The sequence below is a fragment of the Malaya genurostris genome, chromosome 3, assembly GCF_030247185.1.
Source record: "Malaya genurostris strain Urasoe2022 chromosome 3, Malgen_1.1, whole genome shotgun sequence".
NCBI lineage: Eukaryota > Metazoa > Arthropoda > Insecta > Diptera > Culicidae > Malaya > Malaya genurostris.
In genome coordinates this window covers 24,978,911-25,001,986 of record NC_080572.1, presented here as the reverse complement: position 1 = coordinate 25,001,986, position 23,076 = coordinate 24,978,911, and the positions used below count along the sequence as shown (strand labels likewise).

At 36.0% G+C, this 23,076-nt stretch overlaps 1 protein-coding gene across 5 annotated transcripts in view; it reads left to right on the top strand.

Annotated features, from left to right (window-relative positions):
* The window catches only part of LOC131437668 (neural cell adhesion molecule 2-like), a 390,081-nt gene extending 369,950 nt beyond the window's left edge, over positions 1-20,131 (top strand). For all 5 annotated transcript variants that reach the window (XM_058607165.1, XM_058607163.1, XM_058607164.1 and 2 more), the window contains 3 exons: positions 16,241-16,387; positions 16,569-17,037; positions 17,179-20,131. In XM_058607165.1, coding sequence (XP_058463148.1) covers positions 16,241-16,387; positions 16,569-17,037; positions 17,179-17,393 — 831 coding nt within the window. In that variant the 3' untranslated portion in view covers positions 17,394-20,131. The remainder of the gene's footprint in view (positions 1-16,240; positions 16,388-16,568; positions 17,038-17,178) is intronic.
* The last annotated feature ends 2,945 nt before the right edge of the window (positions 20,132-23,076 follow it).

Genomic DNA, 23,076 nt, shown 5'->3' with positions numbered 1-23,076 from the left:
ATCAATTCTCCTACCGTGAGTCTGCGCCCTGGAATCATTTCCAAGGCGCCCTTCCAAATTATCCTTACAAGATGATATCTATTTAGATTGAATATAAATGATGATTTGCACCCTCAGAAGGATATTTTACTATAATCAAGATTACTTTCATCCTGCGCCCTGGAAGCAATTATGTGGGCGCCTTTTCCAATTCACCTACCGTGAGTCTGCGCCCTGTAATCATTCCCAAAACGCCCTTCCAAATTATCCATACAAGATGTTATTTATTTAGATTGAAAATAAATATTGATTTGCGCCCTCAGAAGGATATTTTACTATAATCAAGATTACTTTCATCCTGCGCCCTGGAAGAAATTATGTGGGAGCCTTTTATCAATTCTCCTACCGTGAGTCTGCGCCCTGGAATCATTTCCAAGGCGCCCTTTCAAATTATCATACAAGATGTTATTTATTTAGATTGAAAATAAATAATGATTTGCGCCCTCAGAAGGATATTTCACTATAATCAAGATTACTTTCACCCTGCGCCCTGGGAGCAATCACCTTTTTCAATTGTATTATTATTTATTTTGCACCCTTCAGGTTACTTGAATCAGTCATTACAAAATTTTCAAAAAAAATTTTTTCGGTTGCAGTTTCAAGAGCTGGTTAGTCACTGTAAAAGGCACACAGAGAATTAGGAACATAAGCAATCGTCAATAACATTATTTTTTTTTATATTTGGGCCCCTCCCGAAACGAAATCCTGGGTACGGACCTGGCACCACCCTTTTGACAGCTACCGATTGAAAGATCAAATTGGTTTTCGTTTTTGGAAAAAAGTGGTGGTGTTGAGAAAAAGTTTCTTATTGTTTGAGTCCCCATCGCGGGCAGAGCGGATCACCGGAGAAGGAAAAGTCCTGATAGTTTCCCAAGGTGTGCTGTAAGTTGAAGCGGGGTGGGTTCCAGTTCACAGAGTTATTTTCGAACTAGCCTGTTCTATTCGGAGCATCGCGGGTCAACCGAGTTGGTTTGCTGGTTCGCAAGCGGAGTCATTTGAACGTCAACAAACCCGGCGGTTGACTCGGTAATTCAACCGAATGCGGTCACCTCTGCTACACTACAGAGGGCATCAAAACTCTGGAACGACACACCCTTCACGATGGCCGCCAAACGAACAACTTTATTACCCGTCTGCCTCTTTACCTTTGTCTATAGGAAGGTATTAGAACTGCTGGAAAAACCGACTATCGAACGCAGCCTCGGAGACCCATAATGCCATACACTATTCGACTCAGTTTGACGAGCGTAAAGCTCGTAAAGCGCTAGTGCTCAAAAGTTAGAGAACCTTGATAAAAATCGCCTTCCAAATTTGAGTTAAATCGGATATGGTCCAAGGATGCTGCCCGGCGGTTAAGGTTTGAAAATTTTCGATCTTGAAAAATCACCATAACATGAGATTTCCATTTCAGAAATCAAAAAATTTTGTTTGTTACCTAAAGTCCTAGAATGGCATGAAATATCGAGATTTAATGTCATCTAAAAAAAAACTAAGACCTTTGGCAACTAAATTTTTTTTCGTTTTCGGAAATTTCATGTTCCAATATTTTGTAGGTCTGCACGCTAAACGCAAACTTAATACATGCACCGAAAATATTATATTTTTTAAATTGTTTTTTATTGTTTGTCTTCATAACCTTAAATGCTACAAATTTTAACGCATGAAAAAACTACAGGGATTTGTCGGTTACGTCACATATAAGATTACATCTACCGAATCGGTAATGTTCGCCCTAACGCTTTTAACTTGATCAATGATCACATTGTAGTTTATAAATAAACCTAAGTTCATCTAAATTCGTCCTTTATACCATTATATCCTCGGAATCAGAAATGACAACCAATTGATCTTCGAACTTGATCAATGGTCCTATGATAACTTTCAAACAAATTGAACGAACGAAGCAACGCGCTTCGACGGTAACGTCACTAATACCATTATATTTATATTAATATTTCAATAGCAGCTTTCAAATGAGCATAAGTTTATTGAAATCGGTTCTGTTTTCAGTTTTGAGCCGAATTTCGCTTATTTGCATCGTCGCTCTAAGTGACGGTTTGGAAATCAGTATATGACACTCGGGCCTCGGCTAAAAAGACGGTTTTCACAGTGATGGTATATCCTAGCTATATCCTATATCCTTTTTGTAAAGTTCCGATTGTACACTGAACGACCGAAATTAGCTCTGTGCCTAATTCGTATTACTGGTTTTGAATTAATTGATTTTAAGAACAAAATTTCCAAAATAACTATTAAATTAGTTAAAATTGAGAATTTACTTTGCTGAAAAAACTCGAAGATCCTGGACACAAAGCAGCAATATTTCAATCCAAGACGAAATTCTCATTGACAACTAATTTTTTGTCTAAAATCAGAAAATTTGTATCTATTTTTCTATCACCATCATTTCTGAAAGACAGAATAAAGAAAACAAAAATGAAATTGGTTTTATTAACAAGTTTATTCGCCAAAAACTCATGAGAAATGTCAAAGCAAAACAATTCATCTAACAGCTAAAAAGGACTGTCTTGTTGAAACTGCTTGCAAATTGTTTTAATGTTTTTCGCATGTGGTACAACATATCCATATTTAAAATTTCTAAACCGATATGTAAAAATGCCGTAAACTCTTAGTGGAAAGAATTGGTGTGCATTTGAAGCGATTATGCGTAATAATGTACTACTTGTATTCGGTTTTTGTTTTCCGAATGCTCAAAGTTTTCAGTGAGAGAGTCGATTTCGCGAAGTCGAATGAAGAAAACAGCGATTTAGAAGAAAAAAAAATTAAAAAGAAGTTTATGTTTCGTTTATGTTTTTTTCTCCACTACAACACCGCATTTATACCTGCCAATATAGAAAAGACAACCACGACTGAAAAATTCTTTTCGACAGTAGTGTGCCATCTAGTGGCTAGAAGTCATTACGGTGTTAACGTTTTATCGGTAACAGAGCGCCATATAGCTGCAAATTGCAGAAGCCAATTCAACCATTTATTTTGGTTAAAACAACGTTTTATTTCTCTAATTCAACTAAAAAGTTAGTCGAATGGCATTAAAGTGTGCCTTAGCTAAGAATGACAGCACGTTTAATTTGTGAATTCAACTAGAAACATAGCCATTCCAACAAACATTTTATTATTACGCAGGGAATGAGAAATAAAAAATCTAAATTAACAAAAGTAAGATTTTTTTAGTTGTCTCAGAAAATAACTAACTAAAATCAGAAATTCAACTAATTTTTCCACCAAAATGCTGAATTCGGTCTTTCCGACTCACAGATCATGTCGGACAGATATAATTGAACAAACATTCGAATTTTTTCGCAAAATCTCGTTCAAATCCAAATTACCGACAGTTACCCCAATGATGAAGATACATATAGTATACATATACTCTCAACCGTGTCTGTCAAGCTGCCTTTGTCCTTTTAAGAGCTGTTACTGGAATGCCGAAGATAGGCTGACTGTGGATATGCTCAGCCCGTCCAATCTCCGTATAGGAGAGGATTAGAACTTTCAATTTAATTTATGTTGAAATATGAGAGCGTTACTCTGCGGGTGGCTGAAAGTGTATTATGAAGGATCATGGTCTAATAATTCATTAGGAATAATAAATTATGGCTACAACGATGGCGACAACACTAGCGAACCATACTATTATTATGTCTAACCACTAAGACATGTTTGGGTAGTTCGGATTATTTAGTGTTAGAGTCACAAAAACAAAACCTCTTTCTCTAGAACGAAAAAAAAAATTGAAATGAAATTTATCCCATTTTCGAATATTTGGGATGCATTAAATGTCACCCGATTTACCGGTGCTAGGGCATAAACTACGATATCTTACTGCTGGAACGTGTGTCGCCATGTGGTTCAGCACATTCCGACATGAAGCGAAACCATACTCCAACGTGCACCTTTCATAGATTCAGCACAACTCGGCATAGATACAGCATAAAGAACATTATTAATTTGTCTTTCTAGAGTGTAACTCGTTTTTCCCTTCTGCCCTATTCCTATTATTTTAGGTAGGGGTAGATGGAGTACATTGCGCTCCCGGAGCAAAATATTTCATGCTCTTCTCAGAAGTTACACATTTTTGTCGCAGATTTTTTTTTTGTTTTCGATTGTAAAGGCTTTAATCTTAAGGTCATTCGCCTCTTCGGGCCAGAAATTTTTTTGACACTATGGGCGGTTGAGAATCGAATCCAGTTGGGCTGCATGAGAGGCATCGACTAACTCATCATGCTACACCCGTCCCCTGAAGAAGTTTTAATAAAAGTCCATCATGACAAGATATTACTATGAAAATTTCTAGAGTTATGAAGACGATTGTAATTGACGTTTTACCCCGTTTTTTAATGACGTGATTTTAAGTGTAAATGTTTCATGTTTTTACGATCGGGTGCATTGCCCAACATATATTTCAATGGAAAATTTTCATGTGTTTCGAAAAATGACACATTTTATGTACTTTCCAATGCATTCAGCTAATATTTGTTCGTAATACTGAGAAATCGTAATAATGAGAAATGATGTGTGGAAATTCCACGATGTATTTTGTTCAGTTAAGATATATTTTCTTAGGGGGTACGTTTAATCTCATATTCCCCTACAGGATGCATGACTTGAGCTGTACTGTTTCTTAAGGGTTAAGGCCAGTGTGTTTTAGGGTGATTTAGAGGGCTATTTTCACGCTTCAAATCTGATTTTCTCAGAAACGGTGACGAATATCAAAAAACCAACTGACAATCTCTTAGAAAATTAATTTAGATTATTCTGTGAAAATTTCAGAAGGATTCATTGACTTTAGCGGTCGGGAAAGTCTTCTTTCTGAAGGAAGAATTGCTTAGCTGAAAACGCCGTCTTTCAACTTGTTCATTGAATATCTCGCCCTCAAAAGCATGGATAAAAAATCTATCCTGACAATGTCTAGATAATTTAGTTTAGATGCGAGTAGTGCATAAAAACATATATGTTGTCATATCGATAAAAATTAAGTGGATGTTATTTTTGTAAAGGTAAATCCATTTCTATGGCGGCACCATTTTTTCCTGCTCTTGTATTCTGGTAACGTAACGAAACATGAGAGAGAAATAAAATCGGCTCAGAAAGGCTGCCAAACAAGCGGTAGCTTTATTGGATTTTATGTGATGTAGTCTACCTTGTAACCGAAAATATCAAAACTTTCTTGGCCACTCGGCCACATCGAGAGTTATTTTGCACATTAGCGAGAGAGCATTGAGGGAAACGTAATACGTAGAACAAGCCACGTGGGTATACGCGACCTACTGGCCTCAACCCTTAAGGTCTGAGGACAGAGGGTCGCGTGTTGAGTTTTAAATCGACCACGTGGCTCGCTCAATTCCCTTTGCGCATCGCATTTCTCTTGTACTCTCTCGTATATGAGCAAAATGTACCGGGTTGCCAGCATACATTTTATTATTTTGATGAGAAGTTTTATCTCATAAATCTGTCGTATGGGTTGGACATTACATGGATTCCAATGAACAATGAAAAAAATATTCAACTTTCACGAAGATTGCATACGAAACAAAAAATGTGTTTATGTACAATGAAACGTCTGTGTGTTTGGCAGCCTTGTCGAGCCAATTTTATTTTTCTCTCCTTTTTCAGAATACTATCAGGAAACCAAAGCGAAAAAAATGGCGAATGCATTGAAACTGACTTGGTTTCACAGAAAAATACAAGACTTTTTATTATCGCGATAACATATATCTTTTTATGTACTAATCGCATCTAAACTAAATTATCTAGACATTGTCAAGGTAGATTTATGATACGCGCCTTCAAAGCCGAGCTATTCGATGGACAAGTAGAGGTATGCATTTCCGAGCGTTCCAATTTTCAGCAGCTCTTCATTCAGAAAAAAATACAACACGACCGCTAAACTCAATGAGTCAGTCAGAAAATGAAAGTGAATTTTATCCGATTTCGACTTCCGATTTTGAAATGACAGGGTGATGAGTTTTTAAAATTCAAACCATCATAGAAGATATCGATACCAACAAATCTTCAAAGTTGAGCTCGAAACTATTGCAATTTATTCGTCATACTAATTCATGGACATACGAACAGTTTTTGGTTATGTTGGTCTCTGAATACCGTTTCTGAAGGTACCATAAACAATGACAAGTACTACAAAGAGGAACTCTCTTCTACATCTCATAGAATGCTCAATCGATTATCACACGTAACAATTAGAAAGAATAATTTTAAGGTTTTATACAATTTCTATCTTCAATTCGTCTTGCAGTTCAAGAATTACAAGGTGGGGCTCAAAGCATGGGGTCAAAATTTCAAACTGACATTTAAAACGACGGTCATTAAAATATTTTCACGCTAAAAACACATGCGGATTGATAAAAAAGGTATCATCTCATTGCTAGGTGATTAAACACGTTTTGCCTTTCTCATGTTGAAAGGCTATACAATCACTTCAAAAACCGACTTTTATACCGAGGCCCGGAGGGCCGAATGTCATATACCATTCGACTAAGCTCGACGAACTGAGCAAATGTTTGTGTGTCAAATGTTGTCACTCACTTTTATCGGAGATGGCTGAACCGATTTTCACAAACTTAGATTCAAATGAAAGGCCTCACGGTCCCATACAAAGTTCCTGTATTTCATTTGGATCCGACTTCCGGTTCGAATTACAGGGTGATATGCACCAAAAATGGTAAATTAAGTCACTACCTTTCTTGGGAGGTCGCTAAACCAATTTTCACAAACTTAGATTCAAATAAAAGGTCCCATAGTCCCATAAAACGTTCCTGAATATGATTTGGATTCGTTTTCCGCGTTTCGAATTACAGGGTGATATGCACCATAAATATGGAAATAATGCATTAAAAATGTGATAATAATGTCACACACTCTTCTCGGAGATGGTACAATAGTGCACGAAGAACAGAAAGCCACAAACTGAAAGAATAGCTCTGAATAGTACACAGTATATCTAATTGATTAAAAGCTTATAAATAGATTTAGCAAGCAGCTTTTCACAGTGAAGCGCGAAAAAAATTGTTATACACATGCTTCACTTCTGGACGCCATTATCAATTATACACATAGGACAACATAGGTTAGGCTTCAAAAACACATATGACAACAAAACGCATAGTTTCTAATCCTTGAAAAAGGTGAAATAAATCACCGAAACAGTCGGACTTTGAAACAATACATTGTTTTTACTGTTACAGTAGACTGATTAGCCGAAATTCGCAAACTAATACCCACTCACAGTCGTAAAACTTCAACTACTTAGATTCGAATTAAAGGTTAAATGGTTCCGAACAAAGTTCCGAAATTTCATATGTATCCAACTTGCTAGAGTGATATGCACCAAAAATGTGGAAATAGTGCATTAACCCTTTCACGACCTTAAGATGTCCTAGACGAAATATGTCAGTACAGCACAATATTTAAGCTATTGTGGGTATAAAGTAACAGAATATCACCAGAAAAACATTGCAGGGTGCATAAGTTCCTTTTAATCCTCAGAAATAAATAAACGTCGAGTTGGGTTTATTATATCGTAATTTTATTTATTGCTTTACTTGCTTTAATTATTAGAATACTATTCTAAGAATAGTAAAATAAATAGTTAGTTATAATATTCTACGAAGCGATTCCGTGTACTTGTTTAGCACCAGTGGGCGTTGCACATATCACATTTATAATGTGTTCTATTTTCTATACGTCGTTTTGCACAAACTTTTTTAGTGCAATAAAGATTGACAGTTCTTTTTTATTCGTTCAGAAAGCCTTGGCAATAAGTTTTTTTTAACAACTAATACAAAAATCTGTTCAATAATAACAGTTCGGCTGAAAAGTTCGTATCGTTTAATAGAAACACACATTTTTTTGCCAAAAAACTCAAATCGTCAAAGAGAATCGTAAAAAAATGTGTAGGTCATATTAGTGCAAGGTTAAATGAACCGAAAGTCATAATGCCGATATCTAGCTTTCGGTTCCGGGAGTACCGGCAATAGTAATCAAATATGATAAAATGGAGCTCACTTCATTTCTCACATATGATTGAATAGATTTTCACTCATTTAAATTCACATGTACTGTATCACTGTAGTTGGCGCGTTCAATGCATAGGACACTGGTCATACAAGCCAGTTGTCGTATGTTCGAGCCCCGACCTGGAAGGATTCTTAGTGTCAGTACGATCCATAGTACTAGCCATGCAATGATTCTGCATACTAAGAATCGGCTGCGAAGTCTGTTGAAACATAAAGGTCAAATTCCACAAAAGGAATGTAATGCCAAGACTTTGCTTTGTATTACTGTAGTAGTATTATACAACAGAAATCTTCAAAACTATTTTCTAAGCTTTGTTAAATTGTAGTATTTCGGGGAATTTCTGCTGTAATATACAGGAGAAAATGAGAAATGCATCATTACACCACTAGGTTGATTAAAACAGGTTTTTTAATATTATTGATGATGATGTTGAAGGTTTGATGGATGAATTTACCACTATAGTCATTTTTATTGTTAGAGGTAACTTTTGTTTCAAAAGCCTTCTCGCGGTTCTACATAAATCACTACGCAAACGTAAAGTTAATACACTGGGGTCTCGTACAAAGCGGGTTCGGTTTTACCGAGATTCGTTGTTGCCGGATTCGTTAACGATCGGATTCGTTAACGATCGGATTCGTGTAAACAGTATCTGAAAATTCTCCAATTGGTGGCGCTAGTGTGTATTTTAAGGTTGGAAATTTATGTTGACTCATTCAGATGGTTTCTTCGAGAAGTTGTTCTAGGGTTTCAATACCTATTAAATGATTGACTAAACAGTTCGTATTGTATCTACAAAGTAGCTGAAAATCAGAATTGTTTACGAGAGTGATATTATGGATATTATGGAAGTTTTTCAATAGAACTATACTGACTTCGGAGAGTTTGTTGGAGAATAAAAGTGATATTTCAATTAAAATTAGTTGAGAACAGTCACACAAGAGCCGCATTGAAAAAAGCATGAAAAAATTATATTGCATTTAATACCATAAAGTTGGATTACGCGTAACGATTTTGATTATTTGGAAAGGTGGTGGTCCTGAGCCAGTTTCTGTGAAAAACATAAATTATGCGCAAGACAAAAATGTATTTAAAAATAATCACTCTACCAGGTGGAGCTTGTGTACCGTAATGTTTACAATATCTATCAGAATACTCGTTCCGTTTACTCGAAAGTTGTTCGGAAGATCATTCACTGCATAATGGAGAGTGTTTTAGTATAAAATTTGTTCTCTTTGCATAGCATATGCGCTAGTGTTCAATACAACGTAAATTACGACGTATCTCAAATGTGAGATAATTTAGGAGCTATATATTGTGAACAGATTCGAGTAATTCTTGAAAATGGTACTGTCGTTTGGGCTCCATATTGTTAGCTCGACATCCAGCGCGTCGAAACTATTCAGAATAAACTTCTCCAGTTCACTCTTTGTAGTCTTCTTTGGACGCCTTATAAACCAGTTGTCGTATGTTCGAGTCCCAACCTGGAAGGATTCGTAGTGTCAGTAGCACCAGCCATGCAATGGTTCTGTACACTCTGAATCGGCTGCGAGGGCTGTTGAAATAGAAATTCCACTACAGGAATGAATGTAATACCAAGTCTCCTTTGGAGGGATCCCTACAATTTTTCCAGCCATGAGAAGCGTTATGAATTTATTGAATTACACTATTTATCCGTTTACTTAAATGTCTCTTAGGCCGTTTGCGTAGCCGATTTTGTTATAATCTCGAGCTGATTATTTTGACTTCTTAAAAAAAACTGAGTTTAGACATTCAATCTCGTTATATTCAATCACATCCATTAATTCCTCTCATTCCACGACGATATCTCTACTATGACTAAGAATAATTTTCACTATAAGGTGGATGTTAGTGTCGAACCTCCCGTAACCCGTTATTCCCGAGCCATTGTCCCTGTCCGCCAGCTCATTGGAACTAACAAGATCTTTTTTTTGTTACTAACTTTTTAGTTCCTCCTCTCCCCGTCTCTTCACCATCTCGATGACAACTAATTAGATCTCTGTCGCTTTTAGTCACTTCGTTCATACCCATACTTTTTTACTCCGTTTTCCACAATATTTACTTTTATATTTTTTTCATGCTCTTCCGTAACATCACCATCATCGCCCACGGAAGGCCGCTCCAGTCGATGACCAGCATGCTGGCCACCCGCCGGGCCTTCGTGGCCTGGGGGTGATTCCTGCGGACCCATAAATACACGGTCCAAATTTCGATTCTAGAAATGAACAAAACAAGTCATGATTTGGGGAAAATAATATATTTTCATGTTATGATAATACACCATGATTAAAATTTCTCGGATCATGATCCATTCGGACTGATTTCGATGAAATTTAAACGTAACGCACTTGACGTTGTTGGGTATAACTTCAGGCGTGCTGCTACGATGGTAATTTTTGCAACATAAATTCAGGCGCTATGTGTGATTTTTGCAACGATGGTCATTTTTGCAATATAAATTCAGTGAAAAGCACAACGAACTTCTTTTAAAATGAAAATATTCTGTTTTTGAAAAACGACGACGCAAGAGATAACGTGTTTACTTGCGTTCATTATTTCAGTTTTGATTTTGTGTTTCAGAATTTAAACACTTAAACGAACCAAACCAAACTTCTTGAATGTTTGGGCGCATCAATACAGCTTGTGTTGTTATATCTATGAAACAAATTAATCAAAGTGGTTAAACAAAATATTTTTCTAATTTTTCGTTAGATGGTGTTCCAAATTTACAATCGAATTAAACGCTAGCTCTAGGAATGTTATTCTAGCAACAACGATCACATCAAATATGTAAGAATACATTCGAACAAAATGTAACATTGATTTTTGTCAAATGAAAAGCGTAGCCGAGCTTAGTCTCTTATGATATCAATTTTCGGTTCATTATCTTTATTTTTATGTTATGTTTAATTCTTTATTATTATTATTATTATTATTATTTAAAGTTTATTCAGACCCGGTTTTACCTTACTATGGTCTTTTGCCGGGTATTAATTCAGCCGGTGGGTGAAACAACACGATTATTAAATAACATGCTTCAGGATCAAGTAAACATTTTCAGTAGGACCTGGAGGACTCCGTGTGCCGTATGCCTTAAACATTATGTCTAACTATGTAAATAGTTAAAACCTCAGATTTCAGATATTGATATTCATCCTAATACTCCATGAGCTTACAAGCGCCTTCTAATAAAACAGTTTTCAATTTGTCTATCCTTCACCAACTTATTGAAACACTAATTGATAACATTACTCTCCTAAGCAATTCTGGTTTTTAGTTACAGAAGATCACCTTGTGGATATAATAAAAATTCATTCATTTAATGGTTATCGAAACCCTAAAACATCCTCTCAAGAAATCAATTTAATAAGTCAACATGATCTGCAGTAATTTCCAAATTGAATTGCACACTTAGGTTACCAATGAAATAACTGACTACTGTTTACACTATTTGATCGGTTTAGAACTCCGGAACCTTTTTTCCGAAAACACGAACATTCTATCTCATCAAATTCTAAAGATATAATAGTATCAATTTTCTTTGGTAAAATTGTGATCCCACTAGCGCCACTAGGTGGGTGAGTTTTAACTAATATGATTTTCATAATGTAGACCGCAACATTCCGAATACTTTTGTGAAAGACAAAGTCACTCTAAATCTTCTAGTTTTCGCACTAGAGCATAATTTTGATATTGAAATTTGCCCCATAGCAAGCACACTAATTCCATCTGATGGAGTGAATCCGGAATATACTTTCAACTGGTTAATAAAGTTTGTGTCTCTCGAAAGTAGTTGGAAGATTTCCGATCCTCAAATATTAGCGAAATTTCATGTTCAAACTGTTTTTTTCTATTGAAAACATATGAATTATTTCATGCTCATTTCAAAGCGCCCCTGGTAGAACAGTTTTCAACTAATTGCCTGTCAAACTACGCTGAATTATTGGTCTAAGTATCTACAACAAGTTTACCGAAGCGAGATAACCGTTCACAGCCCCAGTCGTAATTCCATATGCTCTGGGTCCTGTTTATCGCGGATTCGCTTTTCACGCCCCCGGTGAATCGCGTTATACGAGACCCCTCTGTATTTTTTACCGAAGTCCAATGTGTTTTTTAAAGTACCGATGTAGAAGATTTGCATTTTTGATGTTGCTCACAGATTTCTCGTGAGGCCTACCATAACGAGAGGCTTACCGTATTGACATGTTGCTGATTTCTGTAAGTAATAAGTGATTTACATGGATTCCTTGTGATCTTACGAGATGGAAAAATAGAGATAAATTGTTCACTTAGTTTTATTTAGTTTGATCTCTTGCACTTTCTTTATATTAAAATAGGCAGGTTATTTCGTTTTCTCACTATTAGGCACAAATAAATCTTTAATACCAGTTCGCTTTCACATCTCATCCAAGTCAGTCGATAAAACAAACCGATTACGTTCGGGACGGAAGAAACCAAGTACAGTATTGTGTAGTGAACAATAGAACGACCTCGAAATGAGTGAACCAAATGAACAAAAGCTACCGCCGACACGAACGAATACAATTGTTGTTGAGACAGTGCAAAATCCGACCTTCGATACGAGAACTTGAAGGTTTGCTTAAGGAGCAAATGCATCTTGAAATTAAACGTGCGCATTTACTTCAATGCAATAAGACAAATAATGTTGTTTACATCCAGTTTTATGAAAAGTTGGATGCAATTCAATTTGCAAAAGGCAATAACAATGTGCACAATGTGAAGCACGAAAACATTAAGCACAACATTCCAGTATATATGTGTAATATTCTCCTTTCCGCGTATATCCACTTATATTCCAGACACTCGTTCGCGGCCTCTGACTCAACGCAAGCCACCGTCCTTTCGCACTGTCACCCACCGCTACACGCTAACCCAATCATACTCAATGTGAATATCGCATAATGCAGGATAGCACAATATGGAAGATAGTGCTGTAGAAGTGCGTGTGCATGATCTACTCTCAAGCGTGATCGATCCTTATATTCGCAAAACTACGTCCCAATACGGAGAGATTCTCTCTATCAATAAAGAAAATTGGAAGAACTTTTCCCCCGGTATTCTAAATAGCGTACGTTTGTTACGCATGCGCTTGAAGAGGCATATACCTTCTTATGTGACTTTCGGTCAGGATACAAGAATTCCGTGCAAATCATTTGTTACCTATGACAATCAGATGGCCACATGTCAATATTGCCGAAAAGCTGTTCTCTACGGTAAGCCATGCGATAAACTGGACAAGGAGACAACTACACCAAAGGACAACGGTGCTTCCTTCACACCAACCCCAGTACACCTGTGACAGCCACCAACAACAATGAAGCATCCCCTTCAACGAAACCATCAGTATACCCTATAGAACAAAGTACACCAGCTGCAGTTAACAACTTACCCTCTATCCATCCAGCAACTGCAACCAATGTACAACAAGCTGCATCATCAGCAACTAGACTGCGAAAATAAGAAAAACGAAAAGAAGACGGAAATCAACAACAATACCACCGATGCGGCAATGGATGATGAGACGAGCCACAAACAAAGTGGCCCTCAATCCTCGCAAGAGGAAAATGGAAACTCCCTTCTTCCTAAAAAAAAAGGGTGACAGCGAAATTTAATACAAAACAAATTTTTTGGCATTAACTCTTACTCCTTACTCTTCGCTATACGGGGCCGGGTGTCAATAAAGAGTTTCAAAAATAGCCGCGTAACCTTTTTTCGTCATAATTTTGAACGTTAATAACTTTGTTGATGGATTGATATAATTTAACAACCAATCGATTCGGAAACTTTTAACTTAAACATATATGGCAACGTCGTTTCAGTAATGTTAGAATTAACGTTGCGTTCGCTCGTTGGATTGTCGCTTTTGCTCACTCACTGTACGAGACTGGGTGTCAATTTAAAAAATGCAAAAATATCCGCGTAACCTTTTTCTGTCATAATTTTGAACGCTTAGAACTCAGTCATTTGTTGATACATTTATGTAACTCAACTACCAATCGATTCTAAAACATTTAACTTAAACTTATGCGGTAACGTTATTGAAGTATTTCAATTGCATTTGATTGAATTGACCTATGTTTTCACAAGCCAATGACAGTCTCAGTGAATGATGTCAAATTCTCGTCCGAGTTGCGCAGTATGAACTATAGCACAAACATGTTTTAATTCGTCAACGGGTAGTTTGCGTACTGAAATCTTCATTTACATACGAACAACACGGTGGCGCGCAAATAAATTCAGTATAAAGTTGTGTTATGATGATAATCATAGATAATTCTTTTTCATTAAATGTGGCTAAATACAAAGAACTATCTCTCAGCATAATCCCTCAGACCCTATTATTAAACCAAACAATAATCGTGTAACCTAATTGAATAGTTGGAAATTTATTTAGTCGTATAAAGCATAATATTTTGGTCTAACCTAGTTTCCAAGAATCTTATAGAAGGGATCCAGACTAAGTGTAGCAACAATAATGCAATGAAAATCGTTATGCAGTATCGATTTGCTGTTGTCCCTTCAGGAATAAAACGCTTCAAAAGATTCGGAACTTAGTACAAATAAGATGCACAGACTCACATATATAGAATTATCAGATGCAATAAAATACAACATTAGAGATAAACTCAAGACAAGCTGATCTGCGATTTTACATGTATCGTTTGAATCCTTACTAAACTCGGGTTACCGCCAGTTTCAGTTAAATTATCATTTGCATCAAAACAACAAGTGTCTTATCACTATATGCATTGTAACAATGACAATCTTCGTTAATGTAATAATAAAATCAAGTTACAATATGAGCAAAATTAAGAAATTTGGTTGCGTATGCATTGGATCCTTAATATGCAAAAGTGAAAATCAATTAAAGTAACAAAATATGTTCTGCGGACTGTGTCACACATTTTCTTCCTTGTATTGCTGCCATTCTATTTTTACACTTTCCCAAGATTATCAACGCATTTTAACGAAGGATCATTAAAATTACACTATTACTGAGTTTATTGGTTAACGGTTATTTAAATTTTTCACATTCACATTTTTTGATCGAAATATTTAAAATTTTCTCTAATCTCTGTTTATAAAATGATTAAGTTTGTACGTTCTCTGTCTTGAAAATTATGTTGATATAAAATCGTTTCATTTGTCCAGATTTATATCTTGAGGTTGTTCGTATCCAAAATTGATCTTTTAAGTAACTTTGAAATCATCATAATTGACTTTCATTTAAAGGATTTTTTCCAAAAATTTTTAAATGTAAACATTTGTGAAGGCATCAAAATAGAGTAGAATCAATTGTTCTGAAAGAATCTAATCTAAACACTAAGAGTAGAGCAAGTTTGTATTTTGCGAATTTCAGTGCATCCATCATCATCTATATTTTTGTATTTATTATGGGTACCTTAGAATTATTTCATTTTTAATGTAATCGTGATCGGTTGTGTCTTGCATACAACCCTCTAATTTTTCATTTAAAGATATTGGCTCAATCGGCCACGTAAAGCTTGTACGCAAATAGGCCTGACACGACGAAACTTGAACGGAAACCACATTCGTTATAATAGATTTGATGTACATACAGATTCAAATCTTATAGTTAGACGATTCTTGTCTGAAACAAGATAGTTTGCAGTTGTTTCCTTTATAAACCTTTTCAGACTGTTTTCGACTGTGAGAAACATATTGCTAGACATGATGTCAAAAGTGTATTGGTTACGAATGGTTGTAAAAAATTAGGAATTCATTTTTCACTTCGATTAAAATTATTTAGAAATTTAAAATTGATATTATTTCAACCAAATTTTCTAATTTGTTCATCTAATTATTTTCACTCATCTTAATAAATACGACAAATACTCCGAATGAGTCTAAAACGATATCGCTATTCTATATTATTCTACGGCCCGTAGCTTCTCCGTCACCGTCACCGAAGGGGAGAAACTTAAATGAAACTTTACTGTATAATGTTGAAAATTTCTCTACTTCGTTTCGTTATAATTTAATTAATTACGCTCGGTCTCATCTGTCCTCGTCAGATTGAGCTATGATAATGGAATACCAGACGACTAATAGCGCCGGTTTCTCTCGATTTTCCTCTTTCTCACAGGTCCGTGGTAACAAGCACAGTCTAATAATTCGGAATGTCACATACCTGGATCTCGGCAACTATACTTGCCAAGCTTCAAACAGCCTGGGCAAGGACCGTAGCGCTCTCACTCTGAGCGGTTTACCAACGATCTGCTACTTCGACTCGGTATGTATATGTGTGGGCACTCACTGCCCGCTAGAAGTTTGTGATGCAGTTTTAATTAAATTTTAATCCACTCATATATCAATCAACGAATTTTGTGCCACCTGTGACGCGTTGTTTGCCTTGCTGACCTTATGTTTTCGCCAACAGCATTTTAATGACGGTATTTTGTTTGAATCAACAGCCAACACTGAGCAGCTACCGGGACCAGTACAACATCTCCTGGACGGTCCAGAGTTACTCCCCTATCCGAGAGTACCGGTTGTTCTACCGTCTGCAATCATCATCCAAAGCACATCTGCTGCACACGGCCGGACATGAAAAGGTGCTGGATAATCACATCTATAATAACCAGGGTGGCATGCACAATATGTACAGCAACAACCCATATAGCTCCAGCACCGGAGCACATCTAGGCGGTGAGCAGTGGGAAAACGTGGTAATTCCAGAGATGCTAACCGATTATAACAGTATTCACGGAGGACATTACTACAACTCACCGTACAGCTATCAGACCGGTACACGGCATCGGATGAGTTTCCAGCTGAAGAAGCTACAACCAGGCAGTAACTACGAAGCCCGTGTACAAGCCCGGAACGACCATGGATGGAATCGGTTGTCTAGCATATTCCACTTTGCCACCCGATCGGAAGGTGTGTATTGATAGAGAAATCAACATTCTTCCTCACTGACCTTATCTTCGTGTAGCCGTGTGCGAATTGTTACAAAAATTTCATAATTTCTAATCATTTGTTTCCATCTGTTTTGCTTATTTCGTATTTTTACGTTTACAGACATGGAGCTAGAACCATCCGCCCAGCCGGCCGTGCATGGTGCTGGTCTTCTGGACAAGGGTCTGCTAAGCAGTAGTAACGCGGTCGCGCCTGTTTTCCATAAATCATCAACCCACGGTCTGCTGGTGCTCGTTATAGCGATCGTACCCTCGCTAGTAGGCATTGTGGTAGGTGCGATGGCGTCACGGCAGCAACAGCCCATCTTATCGACATGATTTGCATCGTTTCCGTAAACCAGTCCAATAAATCACTAGACGATCTACGCAACTAATTAAGGCTTAACAGAACGGCAAACACAACTACTGTGAGAAACGTACAGAAAACACAATGCCAAGCCGGGCAAAACTTGGGTACATAACACTATAAACTCTTCAGTTATCGTTCAATAACATTGTCGCGAATGGTAACAGTAAGCAGAATTGGAGAGAATGAGTCTCGCAAGATTTTTCAAGTTGGTTGTAGATTTGTTTAATTTAGTCAAATCCAGCAAGATTGACGATTTCAAACGTACTGGTATCTAAAAGTTAAATTATATGTTGAAAAGAATACTAATTTTAGTTCACTGACCTCATTCATTCTATGTTATACCAAAGAAATAGGCAAAATTAATCGAAACAAGAGACTTTGAGAAGATCACATATGACACTAAAATAATTTTTAAGTATGATTAAAATCAAAGAGTAAAGTAGTGTATATTCATTCTGCAAACGAAGATCTAGAGTACAGTTATTTTACAATCTGTAAAGTTGAAAACTTGTCGTGAACAAAGTGTAGAAACAAATTTATTCAGTCTCCTGGTAGAAAGCTGAATCAGCAAATCAGACAAAAATTATCCGCGACCAGCGTAGTGACCTTAATTTTTTCTCTAATTTTGCCGGAAAATTTTTTCACAACCAATCAATCCAAATACGAAATTCCGATACATCGCGAAATTATCTTTTCACTTTGCTTTTTTGAAAACGGTAAACTGTCAGACAAATTTTATTACGTAGGTAAAAGATATTTGTAAGTTGATTGAATAGATATTATAGGTTAAGCCTTTCTGAATATAGACACACATCACTAGCTGATCGAGAAAAAAACTAATCAGTATTCACGTACACAGTCAACGGCACCTTGCGTTTAATATTTTAACAGCTTGATAATCAGTACGAGCGAATTTTAAATTTGAGAAAGTAAATATAAACAAACCCATTTTACCGCCGAATAATCGTGAGAATATTTTTCTGTACATAAAAAACATTTAGGAAAAAAATAAAACATCAAAGTAAGAAATGTTCATCAAAACGTAGATCCAGATCATCAAAAATGCCAAAGTCTAGAAAAATAATACAGTATAGCTATGTCATGTCAACAATCGCTTGTAAACAATATGACACGCATACATTCATGCAAAACATGTAAATTCGATTAATTTTCATAACTTTGTTTTCGTGGGACCATGTCAAACGGGAAAATAATAATAAAATGATTACCAAACCACACACTGGAGCAGAAACATGATAAAACTGTCCATAGTAGTGTTTCGTTGAGTCAAATGGCAAACCAGTTAATAATTGAAGAATAATAAGGCTTGTGAACATGCCCACAGCCCAGTATAATACCGACAACAAGAGGCGAATAAATTGTTTCACAGGCTCTTTGAGTGGAATACACTGCCTCTCATAAGGTTTGTGACCGCATGGATGCAGCAGTTATTGACATTTTATCTCATTTACATTCCAGACCAAATTGTTTTCTACTCTTCCTCTTTCCCTTTTTCAATCCATATCAGAAATAAACGAAACAAAATACTATAAACAGAAGAAAAAATATACTAATGAAACACACAGGAACATATTCAACTATATCGAAATAAAAGCCCAGTGTCGAAGATTTATGTGTATATGTGCAAAGTTGATCGAATGAACCGACATAACGTCAGAAAAAATAAATGTTTCAGTAATTATTTTCAAATGCTGAAAAAACAGTAAATTGATTCCGCATCGTAATCTACCGTTCAATAAGATTAATCGTTCATTTTTGTCCGGTGAATAAAGGCATTAACAACGCTATGACAAGAACCAAATTTTAGTTGCTTTAGTATATTATCTATTTAAATATTAATCTAATGTTCAAAAGAATTACCCATGGCGAATAATTTGAAGAAGAACAAGACAATTTAAGAAACGAAAGAAAAATAAAAAAACGATTCCCAGCTTCTTCGAATTTGTCAAATCTTCATTCGTTTAGATGAAGCGTAATAGTCAGACTTTATACTGAAGCTACTACAAACCGAACCTCTCTTTGGTTGCTGAAAAATAAATAAATGTTCTTAAGTGACATAATATATTTGTTTATCTACCATGGTTCATTTTTAGCCCTCACTCGAACATACGAACGACGTGAAGCTTGCACTGGTGCGATGATCTGAGTTAAAAAATTGGAACTAATAGTAGATCAGGAATTCTTTCTAATTTCGATTGTTCATCTTATTTCACTACCGAAACCTAGTATCACAGCTATTGTTAGGATCAAATATCGTATGTGTACATAGAAAGAAAACCAAAAACAATTATCAGAAAATTTTCCTCTACCAAATGTGGAAATTATCAAAGATGTGCGCCGTCAAATGTTAAAAATGCCAGATGAATAGAAGAGGCTTTTACCCACCATTACAGTAATGTATAAGCCAAGAGCGAACGAGTTGGGGAACAATGCGAAATATATAGATGCGTTAGGAAAACTCTGAAAAAGTAGTAATAATATGTCAGAAAAGATTGAAAACGTGTGAGAAACAATAGAAACAGATGAACAAACCAAAACACTAATTTAAGAACAGATTGAAAATGCTATCTTGAACTTATGTGAAAAAAACTAAAACATAAAATATTGTAAATTATATATAAATGATGAAAATGATTAATAAAAAAGAGATGAACTAAATCCTGGATATAAGGTGTTCGATCTTAAAAAACGAAATCACTACTCCATTAAACGGTAGAAAATATGGTCCATTTTCAAAATTTTACTGTGAAGAAGCAGGTGAAGGCAAGAAAATTCCCTCTGGAGCATATGCAGATGTACGTTTAAGAATAAGAATAACAATTTTTATATATCAAACTATTCAAAATGGTGAACATATAGAGCAAATGTGATTATATATGATAATGATTATAAATCACATCACATTTTTACATCCGATTCATAGCGTACAGAATCATTGCATGGCTGGTGCTACGATCTTACTGACATTAAGAATTCTTCCACGTCAGGATTCAAACATACGACAACTGGCTTGTAAGACCAATGCCCAATGCGTTGAACTGCCAATCCGAGTAAGGCCATCCCCATGGTAGACTCCAATCTTTTAAACAATCGTAAAATCCAAACAGCATCACAAATCTTGTACAATTATACAATTTCTGAAACCTTAATTCATAAGATAACTGGTGCTGAAAAACAAAACAATATAACCAAAATTTTTATTGATTATAAAAATATTCGAATATATCGGCAGCAAAAAATTTCTCGTATCGTTGAGAAATCTCACAACTCCAAAAGTTATCAATTTATTCATTCTTCGGTGTTTTGCCTTTCTCATATATAAAAGTTATGCAACCACTGTGCCCGAATGTCATAAACCATTTGATAAAGTTAGTCGAGATCAGCTAATGTATGTATGTGTATGTATGTAACATTTTTTGCACACAATTTCTCAGAGATTTTCACAAGCTTAGGTTCAAATGAAAGGTCTTATGGTCCAATACAAAGTTGCTGAATTTTATTCAAATGTCAATATTTGTGCCCTGATTTTTCTCAGAGATGGCTGAATCGATTTTAACAATTTTAAATAAAAGGTATTGAAATGCCATGAAAAATTCCTGTATCTTATACAAGCTTATGATAAAGAAATTATTTACAATTTATGTAAATAACCTAACGATACGCAGACAAAAAATAGGTTTCAATCAGAATCATCGGAATTACACTTCATAAAGAATTCCTACTGACACTAAGAATCCTTCCAGGACGGCTCTCGCACATACGGCAACTTGCTTGTTAGACCATCACCTCATGCGTTGAACCGCCAACCCAGGCTAATTTACACTTCATAACATAACACGAAAACTATGTCTTCACAAATTGTAATACCAACATAAAGCGCCCAGTGAAACTACATGTTACTCTCCTTTATTCAATTCATTCATCTGGCCACGTAAGGGTCTTAATGATTATTTTGCAGTCAAGGTATAAAATTGTAGATCTCAAAATTTCCGTTTTTTTTTCAAAATGGAAGAGATTTTCAGTAGTGCCTAATCAGTGCAGTAAAATTTCATTTCACTTGAATACTATTAGATGAAAATGAAATTTATGGCAATTGATTGTCGCTAGACTTTTGTTGCCATACTGAAATGAAGCTTCCAGAATTCATCGTCCATTGAATAACCATACCTAGTTACTTGAAGTTTTACTTGCTGAGTTTCAAGTACCAAGTAGTCTACCTGTTTCATTGTCTTCACTGTTGGTAGCAAGTAAGTTAGAATGAATAGGCATGGACATCGATTTGCGGCTCTAGTTTGAGTTTTTGATTATCACTAGCAAGTTTGAATAGACAATTTTCTACTGGAATATATTGAGATGAGTTCAAGGGCATTAAAACTGAAAGAGGGAACAATCTATGTTAATCTGTTTGTAATTGATATTTCAGTTATAATTGCTGGTTTACCTTTCATCCATTATCTTGAACTAATTCGAATGTTTGAAGGCCGCTCTCTCATTCAATTGTAAGCGATATTTTATTTCAAGAGATCTACTATGATGGTGGTTAAATTAAGCTTCGATTGGAAGAGAAACGAAAGATGAACTGTATGCTACCCGTTTAGTTCGTCAGCGAAGGTTGTGTGTTAGAATGTGAAGATTACTGCAGTAAAGTGATCGTCAATGTGTGCCACATTCGGTTTCAATTGAATGTAATGAAGTTATAAAGCACTGGTACCCATGCTGTTATCCATTATTGTAAGCCAACCGTGTCACGATAAAGTCTTGGCTAAACTAATAGAACGTAGCTATTGTAGTGAAGCACGGAAATCAAGCAGACACAAAAGTTTTGGTGAGTTGAGATCTCCGTTGATTATCTTTGCCATGAAAATGGTTAACTGAAGTTCCCAGATGCGATCGGAGTACGATGCAAGCTCTAGTTAGTTCCACAAGGTTAGGTTACTTAGAGCAAGACGAACAAATCTTTTCTACACGCGTTCATTCCGTAAGTTCCATGCAAGCTGATACGGGCTCCAAATTATGTTTTGGACTATTTGGTGTGAGTCCGTTGAAATGATGAATGAACGATAGAGATTGAAGGCGAGTTTGGCATCTATTCATCAATATAATCAACTTTTTCAATCGTTTGTCCGTCAAGTTTGTACTCGAATCGTATTTGATTCAGTATTCAATGGAATGTTATGTTATATAATGTTTATCAATGCTGACAGTAACCTAGTTTCAACATCACCTGCCCACAGATGTATCTAACTGATGCTGAAACTAAACTCAGTCGTCGATAGAGCGACGAGGTACAATTTCAAATCATCTGCAGAAAATCAGAAAAGGTTTTCCGAAAATGTGTCCGAATATAATCCTTGTATCCATCAATAGGTTTATTTGAAAAAAAAATTATATCATCGCATTTTTTTTGGATAATTGTGAAAGATTACAAAAACACTCATTTTTCAGAGCTATTTTTGATAAGACTCGGAAAATCCTTAGAATTTTTCAGCCATTTTGTACGTGTGCATCATTGAAGCGAGTTCTGGCTATGCTCACTCGACGACAGAACAAATTCATCATTGCTGGGGACCTGAACGCATGGCATGAGCTGTGGGGAAACAAAAGACAGAATCGAAACGGATTCGTACTTGC